Consider the following 25,760-nt stretch of genomic DNA (forward strand, 5'->3'; position numbering starts at 1 on the left):
CCATACCCTTGCCCTCAACTCCAGTATCCAGTCCGTTCCCAGCTCTTCCCTGGATGCCCACACCCACCCCTCCTGACCATCCCCCTGCTGCCGCCCTCCTCTTTCTCACTAGAGCTCTTTCAGTTGTTTCCTAACTGGTCTCCTAGCCTTCGGCCTTATCATTTCGAATCCATCAGCTGTCAAAGAAATGTATCAGTATTTCAGATGCACATACGATCAAGACGCTCCCCTGATTACAATTCTTGCAATGGCTGCAGACAGGCCTTCCTTCACTGTCTTGACTCTCTCTCCCCAGCCCCATCTTGCTAAGCCCTGGTACGCTGTGCTTCAAGCGGGCTGGGCCACTTGCAGATCCTATGACTCTGTAGAGGCTATTTGATGCCTCTGTGCACTTGCTCACGCTGTTCCCTCTGCCTGGAACGCCCTTCCCCACGGCCTTGCAGGTCAGTGCACACACGTCTCCCGGACTCTGCTCAAGGACAGCTTCCCTATGAAGCCTTTCCTCAGTCACCTCCACCATGCCCTGCAGAGTTCACAGACCTCTAGCCTAATACATAACCTACTCTGTTACACTTATTTGCTTACACGTCTACTTGACCGTAAGGCAAATGAAGATAGGGACCACGTCTACTAAGCCGAAGCACTTAACTCTGCATCTGGAACACAGCAGGTGCTCAACTGACTGCACGCTGAATAAACAATAAATAACAATGGTAACAGCTAACACTTTTTAAATGTCAGCATGGTACCAGCACTTTACCAGGGTGTTTTTTTTTTTTTTTTTTTTCTTTTTGCGGTATGCGGGCCTCTCACTGTTGTGGCCCCTCCCGTTGCGGAGCACAGGCTCCGGACGCGCAGGCCCAGCGGCCATGGCTCACGGGCCCAGCCGCTCCGCGGCATATGGGATCCTCCCAGACCGGGGCACGAACCCGTATCCCCTGCATCGGCAGGCGGACTCTTAACCACTGCGCCACCAGGGAGGCCCCAGGGTGTTTTTAAAACTTCTGATTTTATCCCTCCAACCACTAGTAAGAGATCTATCATCTCCATGACTGAATGGAGGAGAATCGGCTGAGTGGATGAGGGAAGTCGCTTATGGTTCAAACAGTAGCTTCAATCAGCGGGGTGATCCTGATGTCTAAACAGGAGAGACTGTGGTTGCTTCAGAGACCCAGTGGAGGCAAAAGGAAACATCTAAGGCTTTGCATTAGTGAGATGAGAAGGGAAGTTAAAAGGAAAGAAATGTCAGCTCCAGGTATCAGATCTACGGGAATGTCTGCCGATTGAGCGGGAGGGCGTGAGAACAAGGGCCTACATGGAAGGGACCCTTCAGGCTCTAAACCAGAGCCAAGTAGTGTGAGATTGCATTACGGCTGATGGCAATGACTCACACAGTTTATAACCTAAATTACCTCACGCTAGAGTAGGCTTCGATCGTGCCCTGGAACTGGCTCTGTGTGCTAGACTATAGGGGGTGGGGGTGGGGAAAATATAGGGACCAGGGACATGTCTTTGTGGGAAGAGTTCCAGGAACGTGATGGGTGACTGCCAGAGGCTCCTCCAGGCCGTCGCAGTGGTGGCAGTTATTGCTCTGGGCTGGAGAAGGGTTTTCTCACAGCCCCCCACCTGAGGGTTCTGGTCTTCAGCTGGGATTTTATAATGATGAGAGGGTACCGTGGATTAAATGAGAAAACCACTTTCTAGATCACAGGTTAAACTTTTCCAGATGTGAGAGGTGGGCATCCTCTTCCCAGCTCACCCAGTAAGGGCTTAGTAATGAAAGCAAAGGGCTCTGAGAGAATGTGAGGCGGATGCCGGGACTAGGTAAGTAAGTGGACCCCTGACTCGCTTTAACATTAGCTCCATCAGACCCCTGTGCATCGCACTGGAGGTTCTTGGCCACGGTCAATTTTTATAGAGACGCTGTTTCTACCCGGGGTTACAGGGAGTGTCACAGTGTGATTTATCAGCAATGCTTTCAACACGTGCTAAGGAGCACCCAGAGAGTGGAGGGGTGTCAGCTCCTGGCCCACCTGCCACCCTGCACATGTCAATGTCTCCCGGGAGAGGCCACGTGAGCCTTTCCTGACAAACTGGGAACTGAAGCTTAGGCCACAAGCCACTCCATAAGTGTTGCTCCTTAGGGATTCGTTTGTGAGGGAAAGCCTTAATTGAATACAAATTGGGAGAGATCTGGGGAAGACAGAAACTTGGAGCCCTAAATCACCCTTTGGGACTTGGATGAGAACAACCTAAATTCAGTAGCTGGGACTGGGCCCATCTTCCTGAGGCCCTTGCCTGCGAAGTCTGCCAAAATGCTTGTTTGATGCTTGGTCAGAGGAGGTACTGACCCTCCACGGTGTCCGGTCTCCAGAGAAACAGTGCTATAGCCAGATGCTGGCTGGCAGGGGACCAAACCATTTCCCCTCTTTAAAACAAGCCAGAAATGGCCACACAGGAGGACGTGGCAGGAAGACACGCAGCGCAGTGTTCACTCCACCTACTTGGCAATGGACTGGCTCCCTGACTTGCTCTTCCCGATTTCTAGTACCTTCCCTGGGCTCATGCATGTCCACAGTGGATATATTCCAGCAGCCACAGTAACCAGTGCTATGAGGAAGGAGGAAGACAAGGCTCAAAAGAAACAACTCATGGTTCCTACCCTTAAAAAGCTTATCATCTAGTTGGAGAGACAAAATACATACATGAAATGTTGAAAAATAATTTTCATTACCCAAACCTGAGGGGAGGCAGGGGTGCCATTATGTCCACGTAATTCAAATAACAGGAGCTCCCCACTCACTTCTGTCTGTCTTGATGTGGATGACTGTATGGCTGCTACTGTTATTTATGACTTTAAGTAGCAAATTTAGTTTATTATGCTTCTCTGGGGTACAAAAAAAGTAGTTGGACAGCGGGGACACCTGGATTGGGCGCATGCTGGTGGTCAGCACGGCATTCAGAACAACCCCAGTGATGAGGATGTTGCAGGACTTACTTTGCAAATTTAATGCAGAACTGCGTGAAGTATTTCCGCGTGGAAGCCAGGTTGTCACGGATGATGGGGACGTTCTGTTTAATGTGAAGAATGACAGAGGTGACGTAGGGGCTCTGGTCACCAACATGCTCCACATTCTGCCACTGCATCTGAAAATGGAGACAGGGCAGGACAAGCCTTTAGATCCTCTGCTGGAGGACAGCCTTACCTGTTAGCAAGGAAGGGGCAGGGGTGGTGGACATGAGCCCGTGACTTGCTGTCACAGAGGCTGATTTGTCTTGGGGGGTTTGTCTCTCCCTGTCTGTAGGAGCTAATCATGAATAGAAACAAGTAAGCCCACCTTTTCCCTGACAGTGAAGTGTGCATCAGGTACCTTTTCCTACACTGTCCCTCTCAGGCTTGAAACAGCCTTCCCTCCGCATCTAAGTGCCATCTTCTTTCTAAACGAACCCTCACCAGGCAGATGAACTGGATCCTATTCTTCTACGAGCTGCTCCACCTGAAAGGGGCTGTGGGTGGCCAGGGGAGGGATGTCTACTTCTGACCAGGCTGGCAGCTTGGGAAACCCAAGAGGCGGCTGGGCCACACGAAAGGAAACCTGGAGTGCCCTTCTCTCAGGTACACGGGGGGGAGTTGGGGATTTTTTTTTTTTTTTTTTTTTTTTTTGCCGTACCCTGCAGCATGTGGGACCTTAGTTCCTCGGCCAGGGATTGAACCTGCACCCTCTGCATTGGAAGGCTGAGTCTTAACCACTGGACCGCTGGGGAAGTCCCGAATTGGAGATTTTTTTTTTTTTTTTTTTTAAAAAGGAAACTAGAAATGATATGACGTGTGAGACTTGTTTCAAAATAATCTAGTGCTGGGAGGAGCAGATGAAACAAGATTAGTGAAGCTGGGTGACGGGTACATGAAGTTCATTATACTGTTTTCTCTATTTTTTTTGAAGTATAGTTGCTGTACAATATTATGTAAGTTATAGGTGTACAATATAGCAACTCACAACTTCTAAAAATTGAAGTATAGTTGATTTACAATGTTGTGTTGGTTTCTGAGTGATTCAGTTTTGAAAGGTGATGCTCCATTTATAGTTATTATAAAATATTGGCTATATCCCCTGTGTTGTACATTATATCCTTGTAGCTTATTTTCTTTGCTTTTTGGTAGCTTATTTCTTCTACTTTTCTGTTTTCTCTACTTTTGTATATAATTGAAAATTTCCATAATCAAACATTAGACTCTTACTCCTAGAGCCTTTGGGGTTATGTGCGATTTCAAACAAGGGGAAGGAAAGAGGATCTCTGGCAAACACGAGGGGCAGGTCAGAGGTTAAGACAGTGCCATGGGGAACCGGGCAGGGACTGTGTGGATGGCAGGTGTGGGGGAGATGGGCATCACTGAGAAGCCCTGTGTGGCCCCTGACCAGGCCATGAACAAAAACGAGAGACCTGCTGGGCTTAAGTTCTCACAACCTGAGGAGAACTAGGGAAAATGCTCTGAAAGCATGTACAGTAAAATGGAGAAAGAAGCAGTGGTGTGACACTGCTTCCGCCTCGGATACACACGGAAGAAGGGAGGTCTTACCAGCTCCCAGCCTGCCCCGCGCTGGGGCTCTGCTGAGTCAGCCTCTCAGAACGGAGCCGGGCTGTCTGATAGAAAGACCCGAAGCCGAACACAAACCATGTAACACGTTCACAGAACGAGGGCAGTAGCTCTGAGGCCTTGATGTCTCTGGCAAGAAAATACTATTTTTATAGAGCTCTTGGGGAAAGGAAAAATTCAATCCTGAGAGAACTTGTTTAAAAGAATCATATTGTACATGGATGATCCCCTAGCTCCTGGGAAGCTCAGATGACTCTATGTTTTACCCTAATGTTTCTTCAAGTCAGCAGATATTTATATCCTGAAAGCTTTCAGTCTGTGCAAGCACAGAACCATGGCAAAGCAGGAAGGCACCTCCGTCTTCATTTTACAGATAAGAAAACCAAGGCCCAGGCACATGAAGTCTTACGCAAGCTTTCACAGTGAGGCTCCAGAAAGAAAAGGGTCACTAATTCTTTTACTGGGAAAAAAATAAAAATGAAGGGGCTTCCCTGGTGGCGCAGTGGTTGAGAATCTGCCTGCTAATGCAGGGGACACGGGTTCGAGCCCTGGTCTGGGAGGATCCCACATGCCGCGGAGCAACTAGGCCCGTGAGCCACAACTACTGAGCCTGCGCGTCTGGAGCCTGTGCTCCGCAACAAGAGAGGCCGCGATAGTGAGAGGCCCGCGCACCGCGATGAAGAGTGGCCCCCGCTTGCCACAACTAGAGAAAGCCCTTACAAAGAAACGAAGACCCAACACAGCAAAAATAAATAATTAATAAACTCCTACCCCCAACATCATCTTAAAAAAAATAAATAAATAAAATAAAAATGAAGAATGGAGAGATGGTAGAAAAGCCTAATATGAACTGACTTTATATTCTAATTCTTTGGCTATGTGTAATGTTTTCCTCTTTTTCTTTTATTTTATTCAAGAGGCTTCTTTTCCCATCGGATTTTAGAGATGTGACCCATCCAAACAAGGAACATCCTAGGGGGTTTTAAATGAGCACACAGGGTTGAGGCCAGAATTGGCAGGTGCTGTTAGCACCTACGCTTCATCTTCTGCTCCCAGCTCGACAGTGGCTCCGGAGCAGCAGGACCCGGGACGGCACAGTCAACTGGGTAGAGAGCGGGACGCACCACCCTCCACCCGACGCAAAGCTCGTCCATAGTAATGACCACTGTTTTCCAAGTCGGCAGCAGTTTATGTTTCAACAGCTCAAAAAGTTCGTAAACAATTATCTACACACGACGGCTCTCCATCGACAGAAGACGACCACAGAGGGAGGTGGTGACATGTCCTGTCATCGGTTCCAAAGCAGCTCCGGGGCAAGACGGAGTGTGCGGCATGAGAGTTCAAGTTCCCGCTGGAGATCTATCTCCTCTTGATCACCACTGGCCACGTCAATACATGCCCACACTGGGAATCGGTGTGGAAAGATTGGATTTGCCTTAATACTTAAGCCAGTTAGGACTCCACCCGGTCAAGTTAAAGGAAGTATCGGCAAAAGTCAAGTAGATTCGCAAGTTTAAATTTAAGTCAGCTTTATGAAGTAAGAAAAGAATTTAAAGTACTGGAAAACAATGAAAGTTGACATTGCTTGGACTATTTTCTAAAAAATGAACAAAATATAGTCAGCGGTGATGCTGTCCAGCCACTGCCTAGGATGGATGCTTTGCCATCACCCATCCCAACGACTTAGGGTTTGGGTTGTAACTTGAATGACCCAATATACCTACGTCAGGGCCTACCGTGTGCAGGTTGCTTGGCCTGGCACTTTGCATACATCATCTCATTACTATTCAGACATGATCTTACTCACAGCAGTCTTATTGACGAGGAGACTCAAAAAGCTCAAAGAGGAGAGGTCACCTGCCCAAAGTCACACAGCTAGTCAACAGCAGAGTGGAGGCAGCCCGGGTCCATCTAAAGCCCAAGTACTATACGAGGCCACTTCTTAGACACTTGTTAAAAAATGATTGAAAACAAAGAAAACAAAGAAAAAGAAAAAAGCACTCAACTGGCCCTAGTTCAAGGGGAGCCTGGTGTCTCACGGAGAAGCTAATGAAATACACGGGGATCAAGCAAAGTTCTCTTTCAAAAACAGTAGCTTGCACTGGAAGAACAAACATCCTGAAAAGCCATCAGTTGAAATAAGACTCCAACGTTTTCAGATGAACTTTGCATCTGACCTTTAAAATTTACCCCTCCATACTTCAAGTTTTTCCTTCTGCACTTTTTGTTTAGAAGGTGGGGTGGGGTTGAATACCACTGGTGCTATATAAACAAGAAAAACAGTTTGCAAAGGAAGCGGTAACTCAGATGTAGGGGAGACAGAAACAGCAAGCAAGGAAAGGATCAAGATGACAATGCCAGAGGCTGTGGGACCCCGCACTTGGCCTCAGGGAGAGGCTGTGAGGCCTGGGGTGTCGCCAGCGCCCGTGGTTTCTGCCACCTGGGGAGGAGTGTGTGGCTGCACCTCACAGGGAGGGTCAGGGAGATGCTCATTCTTCCTGGCGAGAATCCACAGGAGCAGAGAATTCTGACCCATCCACTGATCAGAGGACAGGGCTCCACACTAGTTTACTATGGAACTTGTGTTTCTCCATGGCTATGTAAAACTTACAAAGGGGTCTCCTAAGAAACTGATTTTCCTTAAGTGAGAATTCAAATTCCCAAGTACTCATCTTGATCACGGGACTAGAGCTATACAGAGCACGGACTCAGACATGTGGAGTCTGGGAACACTGCAGGTAATCAGAGTCTAGTGCTACAGTTTAGGCTGCTGGGCCATTGGCCCCAGGCATGCACACATGCACACGCACACACTCTCATGTCTGTCGGGGCTACTTTTACTCATAGAACAAGCGTGTGCTATGTTTCTAGGCACCTTCCCCATGTACAGCACTGAACCAAGTACTGTGGGGGGAATAAAAAAGAGGAGGGAATATCTATCGAGCACCTACTGTGCGCCAAGCACGATGACTGACATTTTCCTGTGAACCTACTGCTTATGATTATGCAGCAAAGAAGGTATTCTTACTCCTGCTTTATAGATGATAAGACAGGCTTGCGGACAATAAGTGACTGGTCTAATGAAGCATAACTGGTAAGTCCGAATGGTTGAGATATAGATATTGGTCTGACTAACTCCAAAGTCCATGTTCTTTCCACCTTACCATGTTGCTTTCCAAAAGAAGTGTTACCACCTGAAATGAACTTGAAATTCGCCGAGGGATCTGGGGGGCAAGCAAAATCTATGTACAGAATGAGCTTGTCCACAGTAGATGATGTAGTGGTGGTGATGGTGGTGCAGAGGTGCATCACCTCTTTGCTCAGGGATACACGTTCCTTAACTCCAGGAGGAAAACCAAGAAGACCCAGGATAGAAAGTGGAGCAAAAAAGGCTCTAAGAAGATATATAGATATAGGGACTTCCCTGGTGGTCCAGTGGGTAAGACTGCATGCTCCCAATGCAGGGGGCCCGGGTTTGATCCCTGATAGGGGAACTAGACCCCGCATGCATGCCGCAACAAAGATCCCACATGCCACAACTAAGACCCGGAGCAGCCAAAATAACAAAATAAATAAATATTAAAAGAAGATAATATAGTTGTAGATTTTTTTTCCCCATTCACTGCTGGGCCAATGGGAAGGTGAATTTGTATAACTTTTCTTTTTTTAAAAAATAAATTTATTTATTTTTATTTATTTTATTTTTGGCTGCATTAGGTCTTCCTTGCTGCACATGGGCTTTCTCTGGTTGCAGTGAGGGGGGGGGCTACTCTTCGTTGCAGTGCGCGGCCTTCTCATTGCGGTGGCTTCTCTTTGTTTCGGAGTACAGGCTGTAGGCACACAGGCTTCATTAGTTGTGGCACGCGGGCTCAGTAGTTGTGGCTCGCAGGCTCTAGAGTGCAGGTACAGTAGTTGTGGTGCACGGGCTTAGTTGCTCTGCGGCAGGTGGGATCTTCCCAGACCAGGGCTTGAACCCGTGTCCCCTGCATTGGCAGATGGATTCTTAACCGCTGCGCCACCAGGGAAGTCCCCGTATAACCTTTTTTTTTTTTTGCAGTACATAGGCCTCTCACTGCTGTGGCCTCTCCTGTTGCGGAGCACAGGCTCCGGACGCACAGTCTCAGCGGCCATGGCTCACGGGCCCAGTCACTCCGCGGCATGTGGGATCTTCCCGGACTGGGGCACGAACCCGTGTCCCCTGCATCGGCAGGCGGACTCTCAACCACTGCGCCACCAGGGAAGCCCGAAATTGAGGATTTCTTAACCATGGAGCTCTGTGGGCCTCCTGAAACAGATCTATATTTTAATGACAGAGGGAAATGAGAACAGATTTGAGGACTGTTCTAGCTATTTTGAAATGTCTTTGGGGGATAGTAAGGCAGCCTCCTAAATTAGTACATGTTCATGATCTTGAAACCTAATAGAAATTACATGCCAGACTGTAAGGAAATTTAATTTGGTTTTTTTTTTTCTTAAAACTACCATTAATGGGCAAAAAGCGAAGTTTGTTTGATTTTGGACAGACACTTAGATTCTTTAAATCGAGTGATGTGAGTAGCCCTAGGAAAAAGGACAGAGCGAGGAGAGGACCACAGGACCTTTGAAGGAAGGCACAGATTCTTTTAAAAAATCCTACTTGTTAAAAAAAAAATCCTACATAAGGCCATAAGCAGACATACTAATTCCTAAGAATTCACAGAATTTACATTTAAAAGACAGAACTCTTCACATTTCCACCAAAGCACTCCAAACAACTTCCTTTTCAAGAATCAGGAGACTTGGTTTTATTTTTGGCTTCACTGTTATAAAGCTATATGGCTTTTTTTATGAAAAAGAAAACTAAGCAACACACACCCCAGAATGACAATTCCTTCGTTTTAGGGGGAAACGTGCAGAGCAGGCTGCACTCCTGGGGTTGGCTGCTCCACCCGATTTCTCCCCTGTAGGAAAGTCACAGTGTCAGATTGAGAAATGCTCAAGACCAATATCTAACAGGACGCTTGTAAATGCTTGAAGAGCTCATAGTCAAAGTGAGCATGAATGCACACTCGTGTGAACCCAGCAGTACCGGGCACACACTGTCATCATTTCCCCACCTTTAGACAAGTTACTTAAGCTCATTTTTGCCTCAGTTTCCACGTGTGCCAAAAACACTAACTCTTACTCCGTAAGTGCGGTGCGGTGCGGTGCAATCCTGCACAGAGGGGAGACCTGAGCCCTGGCTCTGCCACATGTTATCTAAGAGATCTGATAAGCGACCTAACTTCCCCGTTTGGGTTCCCTTATCTGTGAAAGAGAGAAGGAACTAACACAGGTACCTTACATATTTGTCAGAATTAAAGGAGATAATGCCTTTGGGTGCTGATTCCTGGTAAGCGCTCTGTAGATAACAACTTGCTATCATCTCACAGAGCTCATCTAAGAGAATAATGCAACATAGGAGGGGAAAGTAGTCTGAAAGGTAATTTTGACATAACTTACCATCAACACTACTGTAATCTCTAGGTTACAGTTTCAGAGAAACCACTAAACTCTCCTCATATTTCACTTCCTCCATGTGGGCCTGGCCTGTTTAAAAACATTCCTGTGGATTTTCTACCAAACTTTGCCCCTCTGTGTTCTCCTCTCCTTTTCCAGCAGCAGGGCTCTTGCCTACAGCTGGGAAGCTAATAGCTAGATGTGGGCATTTCCTATTTCTGACTTTTCTTCAATCAGCTCCAGGATGCTACTTGTTGAAGAAAGAAGCCCTGCTATTAAGTACCATCCAGGAGCACCACATCATCCTCATCAGCACCTGGATGCGCCTGGAGGCTTCCGGGAGTCTACAATCCTGCCGTTTCCAATAAAGCCCAAGTTTCCTAACCTAAGTCTACCAGCTCTACCCAGCTAAATCTGTTCAGGAGAGTTACTACCTATGTTTCACTTTGTCACCATTCTTTGGTCACATGGGTGTCTACAAGCTTTTGTTCTTCCTGTCTTTTTTACTTTCAAAGTCATTCACGGAGTACTACAGTTAAACAAGAACTGTGCTGTGCTGTGGAGATCAAAAAATGAGTAAGACACAGCCCGTGAGTTGTTCAAAGCTTAACAGGGGTGGGACACAGATATAAAAATAATTGTACAATGAAGTAGAGAGTTAGTATAGGTGCCGTGGTGTCTTGAGGGAGAAAAACACTCTGGATGAGACAAAAAATGGTGACATTGCAAAAGACTCAAAATAGCCAGAACAATCTTGAAAAAGAACAAAATTAGAAGACTTATACTTCCTGATTTTAAAGCTTACTACAAATCTATAATAATCAGAACAGTGCAGTACTGGCATGAGGAAAGACATACAGATCAATGGAATAGAATTGAGAGTCCAGAAATAAACCCATGTACTTATGGTCTACTGACTTTTGACAAGTCTCAAGACCACCCAATGGGTAAAGAATAAATAGTCTTTTCAACAAATGGTACTGGGACAGTTGGACATCTACATGCAAAGGAATGAAACTGAATCCTTACTTCACACCACATACAAAAATTAACTCAAAATGGATTGAAGGCCTAAATGTAAGAGCTAAAACTATAAAATACTTAGAAGAAAATATAGATGTAAATCTTCATAATTTTGGATTAGGTGATGGTATCACAGGTGTAACACCAAAAGCACAAGCACCAAAAGAAAAAATACAAAAATTGGACTTCATCAAAATATAAAACTTTAGTGCTTCAATGCACATGATAAAGAAAGTAAAAAGAAAACACATGGAAAAGGAGAAAATATCTGCAATTCATTTATCTGACAAGGAGTCTAGTATCCAGACTACAAAAAGAACTTTCAGGGCTTCCCTGGTGGCGCAGTGGTAGAGAGTCCGCCTGTTAATGCAGGGTACACAGGTTCGTGCCCCGGTCCGGGAAGATCCCACATGCCGCGGCGTGGCTGGGCCCATGAGCCATGGCTGCTGAGCCTGCACGTCCAGAGCCTGTGCTCCGCAACGGGAGAGGCCACAATGGTGAGAGGCCCACGTACCACACACAAAAAAAGAACTTTCACAACTCAACAATAGAAAGACAATCCAATTTTAAAATGGGCAAAGGAGTTGAACTGACATTTTTTCAAAGAAGATACACAGGTGTCCAATAAGCACATGAGAAGCTGCTCAACATGTTAGTCATCAGGGAAATGCAAATACAAGTTGAAACCACAATGAGATACCACTTCACACCCACTAGAATGGCTATGATTTTTTTTTTTAAGTGTTGATGAGTGTAGATATAGAAAAATAAGAATCTTCACTCATTGCTGGTAGGAATGTAAAATGGTGCAGCTGCTGTGGAAAACAGTTTGGCAGTTCCTCAAACGTTACACGTAGAGCTACCAGATGACGCAGCAGTTCTACTCCTAGGTATGTATACAAGAGAATTGAAAACGTATTCACACAGAAACATGTACATGAATATTCATAGCATTATTCATAACAGTTAAAGAGTGGACTCAATCCAAATGTCCATTGACTGATCAGTGAATAAACCAAATGTGGTTTAACCATATACAAGGGAGTATTATTCAGCCATAGAAAGGAGTGAAGTACTGATACATGCTACCCCATAGATGAACATTGAAAACATCAGGCTAAGTGAAGAAATCCAGTCACAAAAGGCCGCATACTGTTTGATTCTATTTATGTGAAATGTCCATAATAGGCAAATCCTTAGAGACAGAAAGTAGATTAGTGACCATCAGGGAAATGGGGAGTGACTGCTAATGGGTATGGGGTTTCTTTTTCGTGTGATGAAGATGTCCTGGAATTAGACAGTGGTAGTGGTTCCACTGAATTATACATTGTAAAAGGATGAATTTTATGGTATGTGAATTATACCTCAATTTTCTAAAAGGAGGCAGACATTTGAACTGGATTTTAAAGGGTGAGCTAATTGGGCAGACAAGGGTGGAAAGAGAATTCTAGGCAGAAAGAACAGAATGAGAAAAGGTGTGGAAGCCACAAAAAAAGTAATGCATTCAGAGAAAGAAAAGTGGCTCGGAGGCTGGAGTACAGTTATACACACAGGGGTGGGAGAACCAACAAGGCAGTGAAGGGACAAAGCATGAAAGCCCAGTATGCTAACCAAGGAGATCGTGGGGTGCCCTCAATGAGAATGAGGTCTCCTCGCAGGAGGATGACATAACTCGGTTTCTTGGCTCAATCCATCTTGCCAAAGAAGCCTCCCTCCCTCAACTCAGAATCATCTAACGACACCACTCTACTTTGGCGAGCCCAGTGCTCGTTTTCTCACCATTTACAAAATACATTTATTTACAGCATCAATCATTCGAAGTTTTTGCCCCACCAGAATATAAACTCCTTAAGGGCAGCCCTGTTTCCAGTCTTGACTATGTAGGTGCAAGCACATACAGAGTTCTCTGTGGAATTCCGAAGATGTGTAAGGAGATTGGCAATTCTGACAAAGTTCTGAGCTTTCCTAACTTTATAAACCTTTGTTCGTATTGTCACTCAGTTCAGAATGCCCTCCTAATCACAAATTTGTTCAAATCTTTGCCATCCTTGGTGGTCTATTTCAAATGCCACTTCCTTAAGAAGGCTTTCTTTGCTTCCCCACCTGGATGTGTTTTGTTTTGTTTTGGCCACGCTGCACGTGCGTGCAAGCACAGCATGTGGGATCTTAGTTCCCCAACCAGGGATCGAACGCTGCAGTGGAAGCTCGGAGTCCCAACCACCAGACCGCCAGGGAAGTCCTGAACTCTCCTCCTTTGAGAAGGATGTATTTTGTACTTCTGGTACTGATTTCCTCATACCTTAACCCCCCTCATCGCACACATCTCTTACCCCACACTTTCTGGAATCTAAGCACCTTGGAATAAGGTCCACATCTTTCCCAGCCTTGGGACTCCCAGCACTGTGCTGGGTAGAGTCTGAAATGAACTGTTCAACTAGCAGCAAAAATGATGGCATCACAGACAGGAATAAGCATTATCACAAAACAAAAGTTTTTAAAAATCCTAGAGGAAACTACACAGACCAGAAGGCAGGCACAAATAACAGAGGGTATTTGTTTAATCAGTTTGTGACCACTTGGCTTGTTTATATCTGGTCATTTTCATCACATGGATTTCATTTTGCTAGAACTCCAGAAGACTCAGACAAAGAGTAAAGGCCTCCCAGCTGCTGCCTTCCCACATCTGTGGTTTTCCTATGATGTAAACAAAAGATTCTGGAGGTATGGTCTCTGTTAGTGTTTGCTGGTGTGGGTCTGGTGGAGAGATGGGTGGTGGGGGCAGTTTGAGGGAAATCTACCTAATGAACTGACAGTTCATATAAGCAACACCTGGAGTGTTAAACCCCCTACAACTGTTATTTTACTGAAAAAAAAATCCACTCTTCCTTTGGTAAATGTAAAAATTCTTTCACCAGCTGCATTCCAATCGAAAGTGTGTGGCAGTGCAGGAGAGATGGCAGCTGGAACAGATCGTGTTCAGGATGTAGGCAGCGTCCCCCAGCAGCGAGGGGATAATCAGGACCCACAAAACCAATCTTCAGAGTCACGTTCCTTTCAGAAAATGAGTGAGCCTCTGTTTGCCTGCTTGGAGTATTCTGCTTGTAAACACTCGGATGCTGGAAATACACATCCATATCTGACTGGTGAAAGGAAGGGCCTTTTGAATGGAAACTCTGTGACACCAGCTACTCAGGACTCCCCACTGAGCATCATAAAACTCCGAAGCTTAAGTTTTGGTCTTAGCCCTATTTTTGTTAAATATTTACAATCTACTACAAAAGCAAATTCACAGCAAATGTGTGTTTACACAACCTTGTGACACGGCCACTCCTCCTGACAAGAGGGAAAGAGGACTAACGTTTAATGGCACCAGGCCAGTCACTCTCCTCGGAAGGCAGATCCTGGCATTTCACATACGGATGAGGTAACTTGGGCCCAGAGAGGTTGTTACTTGCTTAACACGCCCAAAGGAAAAATGAGAAGAGTTAAGTCTGTCTGATTCCGAAGCCAGTGTTCTTTCCACCGTACTCCGCTACTGGTCAGTATGCCCCAGAGAAGTTCTTTCTCTAGAATTTGGAAGAATGCTCCAAGAGTCTACGATTCTAGAATAGGCACTGACAAACTTTTTCTGTAAAGGGCCAGACTGTTTATATCTTAGGCTTTGCGAGTCATCTGGTCTCATTTGCAACTACTTAATCCTGCCGTTGTAGCACAAAAGCAGCCATAGATAATATATAAATGAATGAGCGTGGCTGTGTTCCAATAAAACTTTATGTGGCAGCGGACCAGATTTGGCTCACTGGCTGTAGTCTGCCGACCCCTGCTCTAGAAGGTTCAAAGAGTGGGCAACTTCGTGTTATTTGGCTTAGAAATCAATGAAGAATTGCCTATCTCCAACTTAATTAATCAACAAGTATGAGTCTTCTCTATTCTATGTGGTCCATGAACTTAAGGAATTGATATTCTTTTAGGAAGAAAAGACACAGGAACGTAAAAGCCAAAGAGCAACATGAAGCTGCACGTGATAAGCGCCAAAGGAGGGGCCTGGGGACTGAGGGCTGACTGACGGGCCACCACGATATAGAAAACCAGGGTCCGCAACCTGATCAAATGATCCTGCACCAGCACGAGAGCGCAGAAAGAGTCGGAAAAACTTCTCAGTGGGCAGGAATGAAAATGAGTCCGAAGTGACTGCCATAAGCACAACAACAGCTATTCTGGTGAGGCCACATGAAGGGTTTTCAGCACGTGTCAGGTGCTGATCAAAGGCAACCTCGCAGACTTCCCTGGTGGCGCAGTGGTTAAGAATCCGCCTGCCAATGCAGGGGACACAGGTTTGAGCCCTGGTCCAGGAAGATCCCACATGCTGCAGAACAACTAAGCCCGTGAGCTACAGCTACTGAGCCTGTGCTCTAGAGCCCGTGGGCCACAACTACTGAGCCCCTGAGGCACAACGACTGAGCCCATGCCACAACTACTGAAGCCTGTGCGCCTAGAGCCCGTGCTCCGTGACAAGAGAAGCCACTGCAATGAGAAGCCCGCGCACTGCAATGAAGAGTAGCCCCCGTTCGCTGCAACTAGAGAAAGCCCGCACGCGGCAACGAAGACCCAACGCAGCCAAAAATAAATAAATAAATAAAATTTACAAAAAAAAAAAAGCAACCTCTCCTTCAGGCTTAGGAAACACACCTGCTCCCTGTCTCATTCTCAAAGGACAGGCAATTGACTTCAGGTGCAAGATCAATTGAGTGCTTTAGGAAACTCCTGGAGGGCTCCGTTCTCCTCCCAACTGGTGCTTTAAGCACTGAAGAGCCTGCAGGAGCTACAGGCAGGGCAGGGAGAAACCACCTGGGGTCACTCTTGGACGTTCAGTTACAAGCATTTCCTAAAAGCTTACCTTGCTCATGGCTGTCAGGGCGGGGTCACAGGCAGCATCGAGATCCTGAACCAACAGCTGAATGCTGCTGGAGATGACACTGCAAATCAAACACACTGCTGTGGGCACAGCTTACAAAAGTGACCTGTGAACGAACGACTGACCGACACAGCCCCTTCCAAATGTTTTAGGCACCTGTGTAAAACTTAGATGCACCATTTCCTCAGAAAAGCTTGAGGTTCGTTTCAGAAAGGAATGCATGACAAGGAGGAGTGTTTTGGCTCCGCCCTCCTTCTTGCTGTGTGTCCTGGTCTCACCAGGATGTGTTCCTACTCAGTCAGGACACCAGATTCCACGGCTCGTCTCCCCAGTTGCTACACCCAGAATTCCTCTTTGCTACCTCCTCCAAAAGGACCCGTTTGCCCAAAATGTTTAAATCAGATCTTGCGGTGGGCGGGGGGGGAAGTTGAGAGAAAATGACCAAAGAAGAGAATTTGGACTTTTCCTCAGTAAGTGGCTGATGTGAAAGCAGAAGCTTGGCTTTCCCAAATCTCATTTAACGACCAGGACAAAATCCTGCCAGGTAGCACCAGGGCAATAACTGTTTCAAGAAGGCTTTACAGGCTGAACTCCCTGGACAGACACGCTTCCACCCCAAATACACTTGCCCTCCCCCGCCCCCCAGTGGCTAAAATCAGGCTGCTCATCCTTTATACCCTTGAAACACTGGAGGTGGGGCTGGCCCTTTGTAGATTTAGCGGGGCAGATAGGAGGCCCTGGACCTGACCTTCCTGCAGGGATGGCCAAGGGGGGATTTCTTCTCTCTTGTTATTCTAGATAGTGCAACAATAAAGCCTCCATGAGCTAAAAATGATTGTATTTGAGGAGGCAGGATGGGGGGCAGCTGCACCAGCTTCTGAGGCTCCTTGGTGGCTGGCGGCGAAAATAATCCTGATCCAACAGAAGGCCCTGGAAACTTCTCAGGTTCTGTAGTAACCTACGCTGACGGCCTGAGACACGCTGCTCCGCGCAGGGGGAAAGGCGGGCCTCGAGCAGGCGCACGAGTACATACGTGCTGAATGTGTCCATTTCTCCAGTCAGATTGATTCGTTCAGTCAGGCTTACGTCGACCTTCTCCTTGAGTTTCTCTTCCAGCTGTCAGAGAGTAACAGAGAGAACAAAGTGCTTAACGCTCATCGGAAGGAGCAACGTAACAATACTTAACATTTACTGAGTGTGAGGATTCCGGTGTAATTCCAGGCACTTTTCGTGTATGGACTCATTTAATTCTCACTGCCCTGTAAGGAAGATTCTATTATGATCCTCCTTTGATATATGAGAAGATGGAGGCATGCCCTAGCCAGGACAGTGAGTGGTAGGGCCGGGAATCAAACTTCCTCCAGAGCCTGTGCCCTTGGCCCTGCACTGTACTTGGTTCTCATGACACACTGACAATTTAAACAGATCCCCATTTTTAGGATACTCCCTGCCTCGGGAACTGCCGGCTCACCCACCAACATTGGAAGCCTCCAGTTGTGGGTCGCAATAAAATCAGGTAAAGTATTCCCTGAGCGCTGGGCTGGGCCACCCACCGCGTTAAGGTGTTGAGAGATACCAAAATAAACAAAAGAAACACAGTCTCTGCCTGCATCATCCTACAGCCAAGCGGGGAGAAACGCTGGCCACACTCCAGCAGCCTCGAAGAAAAATACAACTGACTGGGAATTGTAAATACCTCAAAACATCCCGGGAATTGCTTCACCTAGCATCTCCAAACCTATTTATTACAGAAACTCTAAGAATAATGAATGTTTTGTCTTAGATTTAAAAGTGACTCCTAGGAATGGGTAAATTAATGTAACCTTTGGGAAGGCAATTTATTTAAAAGGCAAACATTTAAATATACACACTCTTTCGGCCGGTGATTTCGCATCTAGAAAGATATTTCAATGAGTAATGAGAACAAGGTATGGAGATGCGCATGGGTTCTTTGCAGCATTCATGAATTCAACCAATATTTACTGAAAGTCTATTCTGTGCCAGGCTCTGTCATAGCATAAGGGAGTTAGCTGGTGAAAAAAACAGATAAGATCCTCTTCTCATAAAGCTCACATTCTGGTGTCGTTTATATTAGTGAAAAACTGGAAACAATCTACACGTTTATAAGGGATTGAGGAGAAAAATTACGGCGCAGGCTCTCAAGGCTTCAACTCTCTAGCGGCCTTTCCCTGTTAACACTGAAAATAAAATCCAAACTTCTAACTATGATTTGGGTCCTGTCTAGCTTCAGGGTCCGCATCTTGCTTTCCCCCTTGTCTGCCTGGCTTCAGTTATACCGACCTCTTAAGGTTCTGGAAGACACGGGGTCTTTTCCCCCTCAGGGCCTTTACACGTCCAACTTCCTCTCTCCGAAGCACTCTCTGCTCCCCCGTCCTAGCCAGCTCCTTTGCTTTGCCACCCCCCCCACTGCCCATCCCTTCCAAGGTCCTCACTTGGCAGTCTCCTTCCCGCCCCTCAGGTCTTTGGTTCAATATCACCTCCTCCAGGAGGCCCTCCTTGACTACTCTACCTCAGTAGGCAACTCCCTAACTAGGACTGCAACATCTGTTTCCTTCCTAGCACTTAGAATAAAATTGAGGTTACATCTTGCCTTACTTATTTATTATCTGGCTCCTTTATTAGTTCTAAGTTCCATGACAGTAAGAAATTTGTCTACTCTGTTCACCTCTGTGAATTAATACCAAATACAATGCCTGGTACATAATCAGTGCTTCATAAAGATCTCTTTTTTTTTTTTTTTTTTTTTCTTTTTGCGGTATGCGGGCCTCTCACTGTTGTGGCCTCTCCCGTTGCGGAGCACAGGCTCCGGACGCGCAGGCCCAGAGGCCATGGCTCACGGGCCCAGCCGCTCCGCGGCATATGGGATCCTCCCAGACCGGGGCACGAACCCGTATCCCCTGCATCGGCAGGCGGACTCTTAACCACTGCGCCACCAGGGAGGCCCCATAAAGATCTCTTGAAGGAGGGAATGGCACACCCCATGCAGGTGTTAAGCGTAAAAGTGTTACAATTAATGAACGGATATTGACACATTATTGGCATTGTTTTCTAAGTATTATTTTTCAATTCTTCATTGCTTGGATTCTCAAGTCTCTTTGGTTTCTCCCTCCATTTCTTTTTGCAACCCCCCTCCAATCCCCTGTGATTTTTTCTTAAGGAAACTGGGTTGTTTGCCCTGTAGATTTTCTCATAGTTTGATCTCATTGATTGTATCCACAAGGTACGAATTAGCATGCTCCTCTATCCCTTGTATTTCCTGTAAATTGTAACTTGATGTAAAAGCTTGATCAGATTCAGATTTTTCTTTTTTTTTTTTTTTTTTTGCGGTATGCGGGCCTCTCACTGTTGTGGCCTCCCCCGTTGCGGAGCACAGGCTCCGGACGCGCAGGCTCCGGACGCGCAGGCTCAGCGGCCATGGCTCACGGGCCCAGCCGCTCCGCGGCATATGGGATCCTCCCAGACCGGGGCACGAACCCGTATCCCCTGCATCGGCAGGCGGACTCTCAACCACTTGCGCCACCAGGGAGGCCCCAGATTTTTCTTTTTTTAACGAAAACTCCTTCATGGGAATTCCCTGGCGGTCCAGTGGTTAGGACTCCGTGCTTTCACTGCCGTGGCCGGGGTTCAACCCATGGTCGGGGAATGAAGATCCCACAAGTCACCCAGCACCAACAAAAAAAAAAGAAAAAGAAAAAGAAAGAAAGAGAGTAAAAAAAAAAAAAACTCCTTCATGGTAGTGCTGTGTACTTCCATCAGGAGATAACATGATGTTTGGTTGTCTCTCTTTTTGTAATGTCAGCAGCCATTGATGGTCAATGCCCAGATCCATTATTCCATTAAGAGGTATAAAAGAATGATATTTGAATTCAATATCTTTTCTTCTTCATTTATGATCTGAAAATCTGCTATAAAGATATACTTCCCATTGTCAGTGATTTGGTTATCCTGAGGTACAAGTCAGATAGGAAAGGCAGGATAAGAACTTTTCCTTTATTTACCAGTATTCAATTCATACCAGCGGTTTCTGAGTATCTTCCAAAGTGATAAATGAATTTTAAAAATCATATAATCAAATGGATTTAAACATATTTGATGTTTTCAGTCGACTGTAGCTAATATTCTCACCGATACTTGTATGTCTCATCTTTGACCAGTAGAGTTCATTCGGGCTGACTCCTATAATTAGTTTCCTAAGGCTGCCGTAGCAAATTACTACAAACTTGGTGGCTTAGACTGGAAATGTATTCTCTCACAGAAGTCCAAAGGGAAGGGGTGGCAGGGTTGGAAATGTGGAAAGGAACTTCTAATCCCACATCTAAGGCTGAATGGAAAATTCTTCTGGGTCTTCCTTCTGCTAATGGGAGCTCCAGAAGAGACATCACCCTTTCCTGCTTCCCAGTTCCTGAACGTCAGCATCCAAACAATGGTTATTTGTTTCTGCAGACTGAGAATGCTCCATAAATTTCAGGAGACACATAAAAGCCCAAAGGATTTTCAATGAGCCTGGTAACACTCCTGAGAATGGAATCACTGGTTGTGACTCATCACCCCTAAGGCTGGGGCCTACCACCACTACGATTGTAACTGTTGTAACTGCTTTTAGCACGCGGGAGACAGGGCTACTGACCTATTTTCAAGAGGGCACGTCATGCTCTTTGAGTAGCTTGCACAGCTCTGGGGAGGAGACCAGTCATACTTTCTTGCCCAGTCTCCTTTCAACAAGGTCCTTCTGCAAGGGGGCTGCCTGGGCCGTCCCCTGGCTGGACCTCGAGTTTTCCCCCTGTGGGAGACCAGCTGTTCTGCCCAAGGTTGTGTGAGGCCTCGTTGGGGCCCATACTCTTACCCACTGAGCTAAGTGGCCCAGGCGGCTCAGGAAAAGGAGGTGGTGGTGCAGGGGCAGCCGGGGCGGCTCACCTGCTGGGTGGTGGCCAAGCAGTACTCTGCAGTGCTCAGGATGCTGCAGATGAGGGAGAGCTCCTCCAGGGTGAACTTGGCCACTTCTGAGCCCTCCTTTTCCTTGAGGAGGCTGCTGATGGTCAACCCACCGCCGCTGCTTGTGGTTCTGAGGAAAAGGCATAGGGACTCGTCAGGCCAGGACTCCTCACTTACTTCCTGACCCGGAAACTGCAAGTTGTAAGACAAAGAAACGGGGGAAGGAGAGGCTGGACGTGGCCCAAACAAATCCACACACAATGAGGACCTTTCCGAGTGACCTGACCTTGACTGTCATTTGTTTAAATTCTCTGACCATCAGAAATAGGAAGAGACGATCCCAGCAGCGAGCCAGTCATCAGTCATATTACCTACAATGACTGCTCTGCTGAGCGGCCTCTCTGCTTAGCTTGGAATTTCCTGATCTGTAGAGCTCATTCAGAGTCATGTGCAGTGCAAAAGCTGGTTCCCCAACGGTTTCTCTCAGTTAAGAAAATTCTGCATGGGCGCTTGTCTTTGTGCTTGTGGAGGGGTTCAGAAGTGAATGTTAAGACATGGTTCCTGGCCAAAGGCCTGACTGCCTCAAGAAACAAAAAAAGCTTGTCATCTCTTCCTACTGATTTAATCATGTGATCACAAAAAATAAAAAAGCAGTGTTTAAAATAGCTTCCTGCAGTTATAAATAAAATTTCAACTGTGAGAGTCTATTTTTTAAGAAGACAGAATTCAATGATATTTACCTTAAAAATAAGAGAAAATTTTCCTTTAAAGCGCGCGCGCACACACACACACACACACACACACACACACACCCCTCAACTTCCCAGTCTTAGGTAATCAAAGATTTGAAAACATCTTAATTTCTAGTACTTCTAGTACTTATAAGGGTGTCTCTTCCACCATGGGTTAGGAGCATTAAATTGTACAACTTTTTTGGAGGTATATTTCAGGAGCTTAAAAAAATGTTCAGACTCTTTGACCCAGTAGTTCTACTTCTGTTCAAGGATGCTCTTCTGAATGTTACTTAAAATACCAAAATAGTGAACCCAACATAAATGGTAAATTAAGAGAATGATCAATAAGAACTCTCAGAAGTTAGCTGAGGGTCTTCTGTATGTGGGAACATCATAGCATCATTAAAAGTGCCTTGATGGGGCTTCCCTGGTGGCGCAGTGGTTAAGAACCCGCCTGCCAATGCAGGAGACACAGGTTCGAGCCCTGATCCGGGAAGACCCCACATGCCGCAGAGCAACTAAGCCCATGTGCCACAACTACTGAGCCTGTGCTCTAGAGCCGGTAAGCCACAACTACTGAAGCCCATGCGCCTAGAGCCCGTGCTTCACAACAAGAGAAGCCACCGCAATGAGAAGCCCACGCATCACAATGAAGAGCAGCCCCCGCTCGCGGCAACTAGAGAAAAGCCCACACACAGCAACAAAGACCCAATGCAGCCATACATACACACGTACATAAATTTGGACAAAAAAAGTGTCTTGATGAATATTTTTACTGTGCTGACTGTTCTCTGCTCCTCTCTTCCCTTTTCACCGCTTGGGAGACTGACCTCTGCAGACTTATCACCCAGGCTCCCCAGCCCTCTGGCCTCCTGTTGGTTTCAGCCAACAGCAGAGGCTGTAGGAAGTCAGAGAGGTTGAGGAGAGAGAAGTCGGAGCAACAACTAGCCTTCCTGCTCCCTCTGCTTCAGTGTGGTCCTGGCAGTGACCGTGGCCCCTATGACTACAGTTTCTGTTAGGCAGCCCTTTGTCCACAGCCCTAGCTGTCACGTGAGTTTTAAAGTAGTAACAATTACCCACTAGGGTTTGGATGCTTCAGAATCCTCCCTTGGTTCCTTTCACCTGCCCCCATTTCTGTGAACAGTGGCTTTAGTAATAATATCCCAGTTGAGTACCATTTATTTCCTGCTGTGACACTGACTAATACACATGGCAAAATGCTCACAGCATGACAAAGCAGGGTATAAAACTATAAGCACTATAGTCCAGTCCTGTTAGACAAATAAACAGAAGCATTCAGTCGCACACATTACATATATAAAGAAAGAACAGAAAAATGTATACATATATAAAGAAAGAACAGAAAAATGTATACATATATAAAGAAAGAACAGAAAAATGTATACTGAAAAGTTAAACCTGTTTTCACTGGGTGGTGATTTTTATCTTCATCTTTGTGCTTTTCTGTGTTTTACAAACTACAACAAACTTGCAGTATTTTGAAAATCAGGATATAAGTTATCAAAAATTTAAAAATAATGTCTATCATATTCAAAGAAATTCTCATTTGTCAAACACGTCTGTTACTTCAAGTCTCTTGTAGAGCGAAGGGATTTTATTTTTCTTTCCTCCCAATTACGTAAAACTCCTATATATGACACATTTTAGTGACAGGGACAGAAACTAAATTCCAAACTGTTGAATTGAGCTATGGGGGTGATTTATAATTACTGGATTCGAAGCATTGCTTCAGATCATATTCTATTACAATAGAAATTGCTATATAACCAAAATATCTCTAAAACTCTAGTCGAACAATCCATTCATTTCAAGTAATAAGCTATATAACAATATTTTAATGCCCCAGAATAACAGAGTGAAGTCACTGTAATTAGGAGCTGTGCTATGCAACCACCTTTCCCCAAATCCTACCACATCTTTAAACATTAGACTCAACCCAGGAGAGCAAGATTCACACACCGTAAGAGAGACTTTGGCCTGAATGAAACTGCCCTTGCTGTTCAAAAGTCACTGCTACCACCACCCCACTTCTTTTGCCAAGTACCTATCACTGAATCCATGTAAACTAAGCACGTCTACAATGGGACTGACTCCCCTGAGTCCACCGTGGCAGGATCTGACCTATAGTACTGATTTCCTCTAGCGGTCCTGATCAGCTGTGGAATCCCATTTGAGAGGAAACAGTTTCAGACCCTTGGGAACTCCCTAAGGGTGTTTTCCTCCCTGATACTCTTGGCAGTTCAGTGAACAGCTTCAGGGTGGATTTCCTTAAAGATTTCTATACTTAGGTATATTCAGAATCTCACTTCTCCGGTCAGACCAGGAAGAACAGGACTCACTTGGGCAGGTTGCCAGAGAGGATTTTCCAGGCATACTCTCGGAGGTACTTCTGGAAAATAGTGGTCAGGGCGATCATCGGCTCCCCGGTACTGAGCTGTGAGCACTGCACCATGCACTTCTTGTAGTAGACAAAGAGGTCGGCGCAGCTGGGGAGCACGGCGCCCCCCTCGTCCGTGTTGGGCTTAGGTGGCCCCTGGGCTTTGAAATCGGCCACAAACCGATCTATCAGCTCCCCAAGGTTTCTGGGAGGAAGAAGACATGAAACGTTATTTTATTTCAAGAAAGAGAAAACAAACGTGCTTGACTGCCACGAGGCGATCACTCCTCATGCTTTTTACATTTAAAATTGGACCCGTTTCAGTAAGTCGGACAGAGAAAGACAAATATTAGATGATATCACTTATATGTGGAATCTAGAAAACAATACAAATGAATCTATTTACAGAACAGAAACAGACTCGCAAAAATAGAAAACAAATGTATGGTTACCAAAGGGGTAAAAGGCGGGGGGATAAATTAGGAGTATGGGATTAACAGATACACACTACCATATATGAAACAGATAAGCAACAAGGATTTACCGTGTAACATGGGGAACAATAGTCAATATCTTGTAATAACCTATAATGGAAAATAATCTGAAAAAAATAACTGAATCGCTTTGCTATATACCGGAAACTAACACAATCCTATAAATCAACTGTACCTCAATAAAAAATAATTAACTTAAAACATTTTAAAAAACTGGATCCATTTTTATCAGTATCATCATTAACTACCACCGCCACTCCTACGATAACAGCAGTGATAAAATTTGGCATTTGTGTGCTGTTTTATACTTTTCAAGGCACTTCATGATCACATTTGACCCCAAACCCCTGGGAGAAAGATAAGGTGTTATTGGATCCTCTAAGAGATGGAAAAAATAAGGCCCAGAAAGTTTGCCACACGATTTAGTGGCAGAGCTGAGCCTAGAATCTACCACTGAAGTGTGTGCACTGGTCCTACCACCATATCAGTACCAGCTCCCCTGTCCACAAATGAAAACCCTCAATAATGACAGCGCTCATCTTCTGAACACTTACGATGTACCAGGCACCATGTCAGCTCTTTGTAAGAGTCTTTATAAGTGAACTTCACTTAATCGTCACAATAACCTTATGACGTAGGGACTAAAACTATCCTCCTTTTCAAAAAGCGAGGTGCAGAAAATTAAAGGACTTGTCCAAAGTCATACAGCCAGAGCGTGGAGGAGCCAGGATTAAAAACCAAGCAGCCTGGCTCTAAACCTCATGCTTTTACCCACTCTACCCTACTACTCCTCAAACACAAAAAGGTTATGATGTCGGCAAATATTTAGATATCATTAACCTAAAGGTACCCAGCAGACAGACAACTAAACAAAGAGAAACTGTAAAGAAACAGTCGAATGCTTTCTTTCTCCTTTAATGCAGTTTCTTCTTAACAACTTCCAAAATCAAAGGTGTAAGAAATCTTGGGAGGAGAGAAAATACTGAGCAGCTCCAGGCTTGCCCCAGGTCACAGTGGTGAAGATGGTTGCAACTTTCTCCCATTTCCCGTTCAAACATCACTGAATTTGCCTCAGTCACACTGAGTCATCACTGTTCACATCCAGCAGGGCTATATTAATGGGTCCCTGCACAGTTGTGCTCTATGTAAAATGGGGGAGAGGAGGGTG

General features: G+C 45.7%; 1 protein-coding gene across 1 annotated transcript in view; it reads right to left on the minus strand.

Moving 5' to 3' along the window:
* VPS53 (VPS53 subunit of GARP complex) overlaps positions 1–25,760 on the minus strand; it is a 129,467-nt gene that overhangs the window by 20,092 nt on the left and 83,615 nt on the right. Inside the window, exons 14-18 of the mRNA XM_060082862.1 lie at positions 24,061–24,303; positions 20,949–21,096; positions 17,047–17,129; positions 15,996–16,074; positions 2,999–3,147 (exon numbers count right to left, since the gene is read on the minus strand). Coding sequence (XP_059938845.1) covers positions 2,999–3,147; positions 15,996–16,074; positions 17,047–17,129; positions 20,949–21,096; positions 24,061–24,303 — 702 coding nt within the window. The remainder of the gene's footprint in view (positions 1–2,998; positions 3,148–15,995; positions 16,075–17,046; positions 17,130–20,948; positions 21,097–24,060; positions 24,304–25,760) is intronic.

The sequence above is a fragment of the Mesoplodon densirostris genome, chromosome 18 (genome assembly GCF_025265405.1).
Source record: "Mesoplodon densirostris isolate mMesDen1 chromosome 18, mMesDen1 primary haplotype, whole genome shotgun sequence".
Lineage (NCBI taxonomy): Eukaryota > Metazoa > Chordata > Mammalia > Artiodactyla > Ziphiidae > Mesoplodon > Mesoplodon densirostris.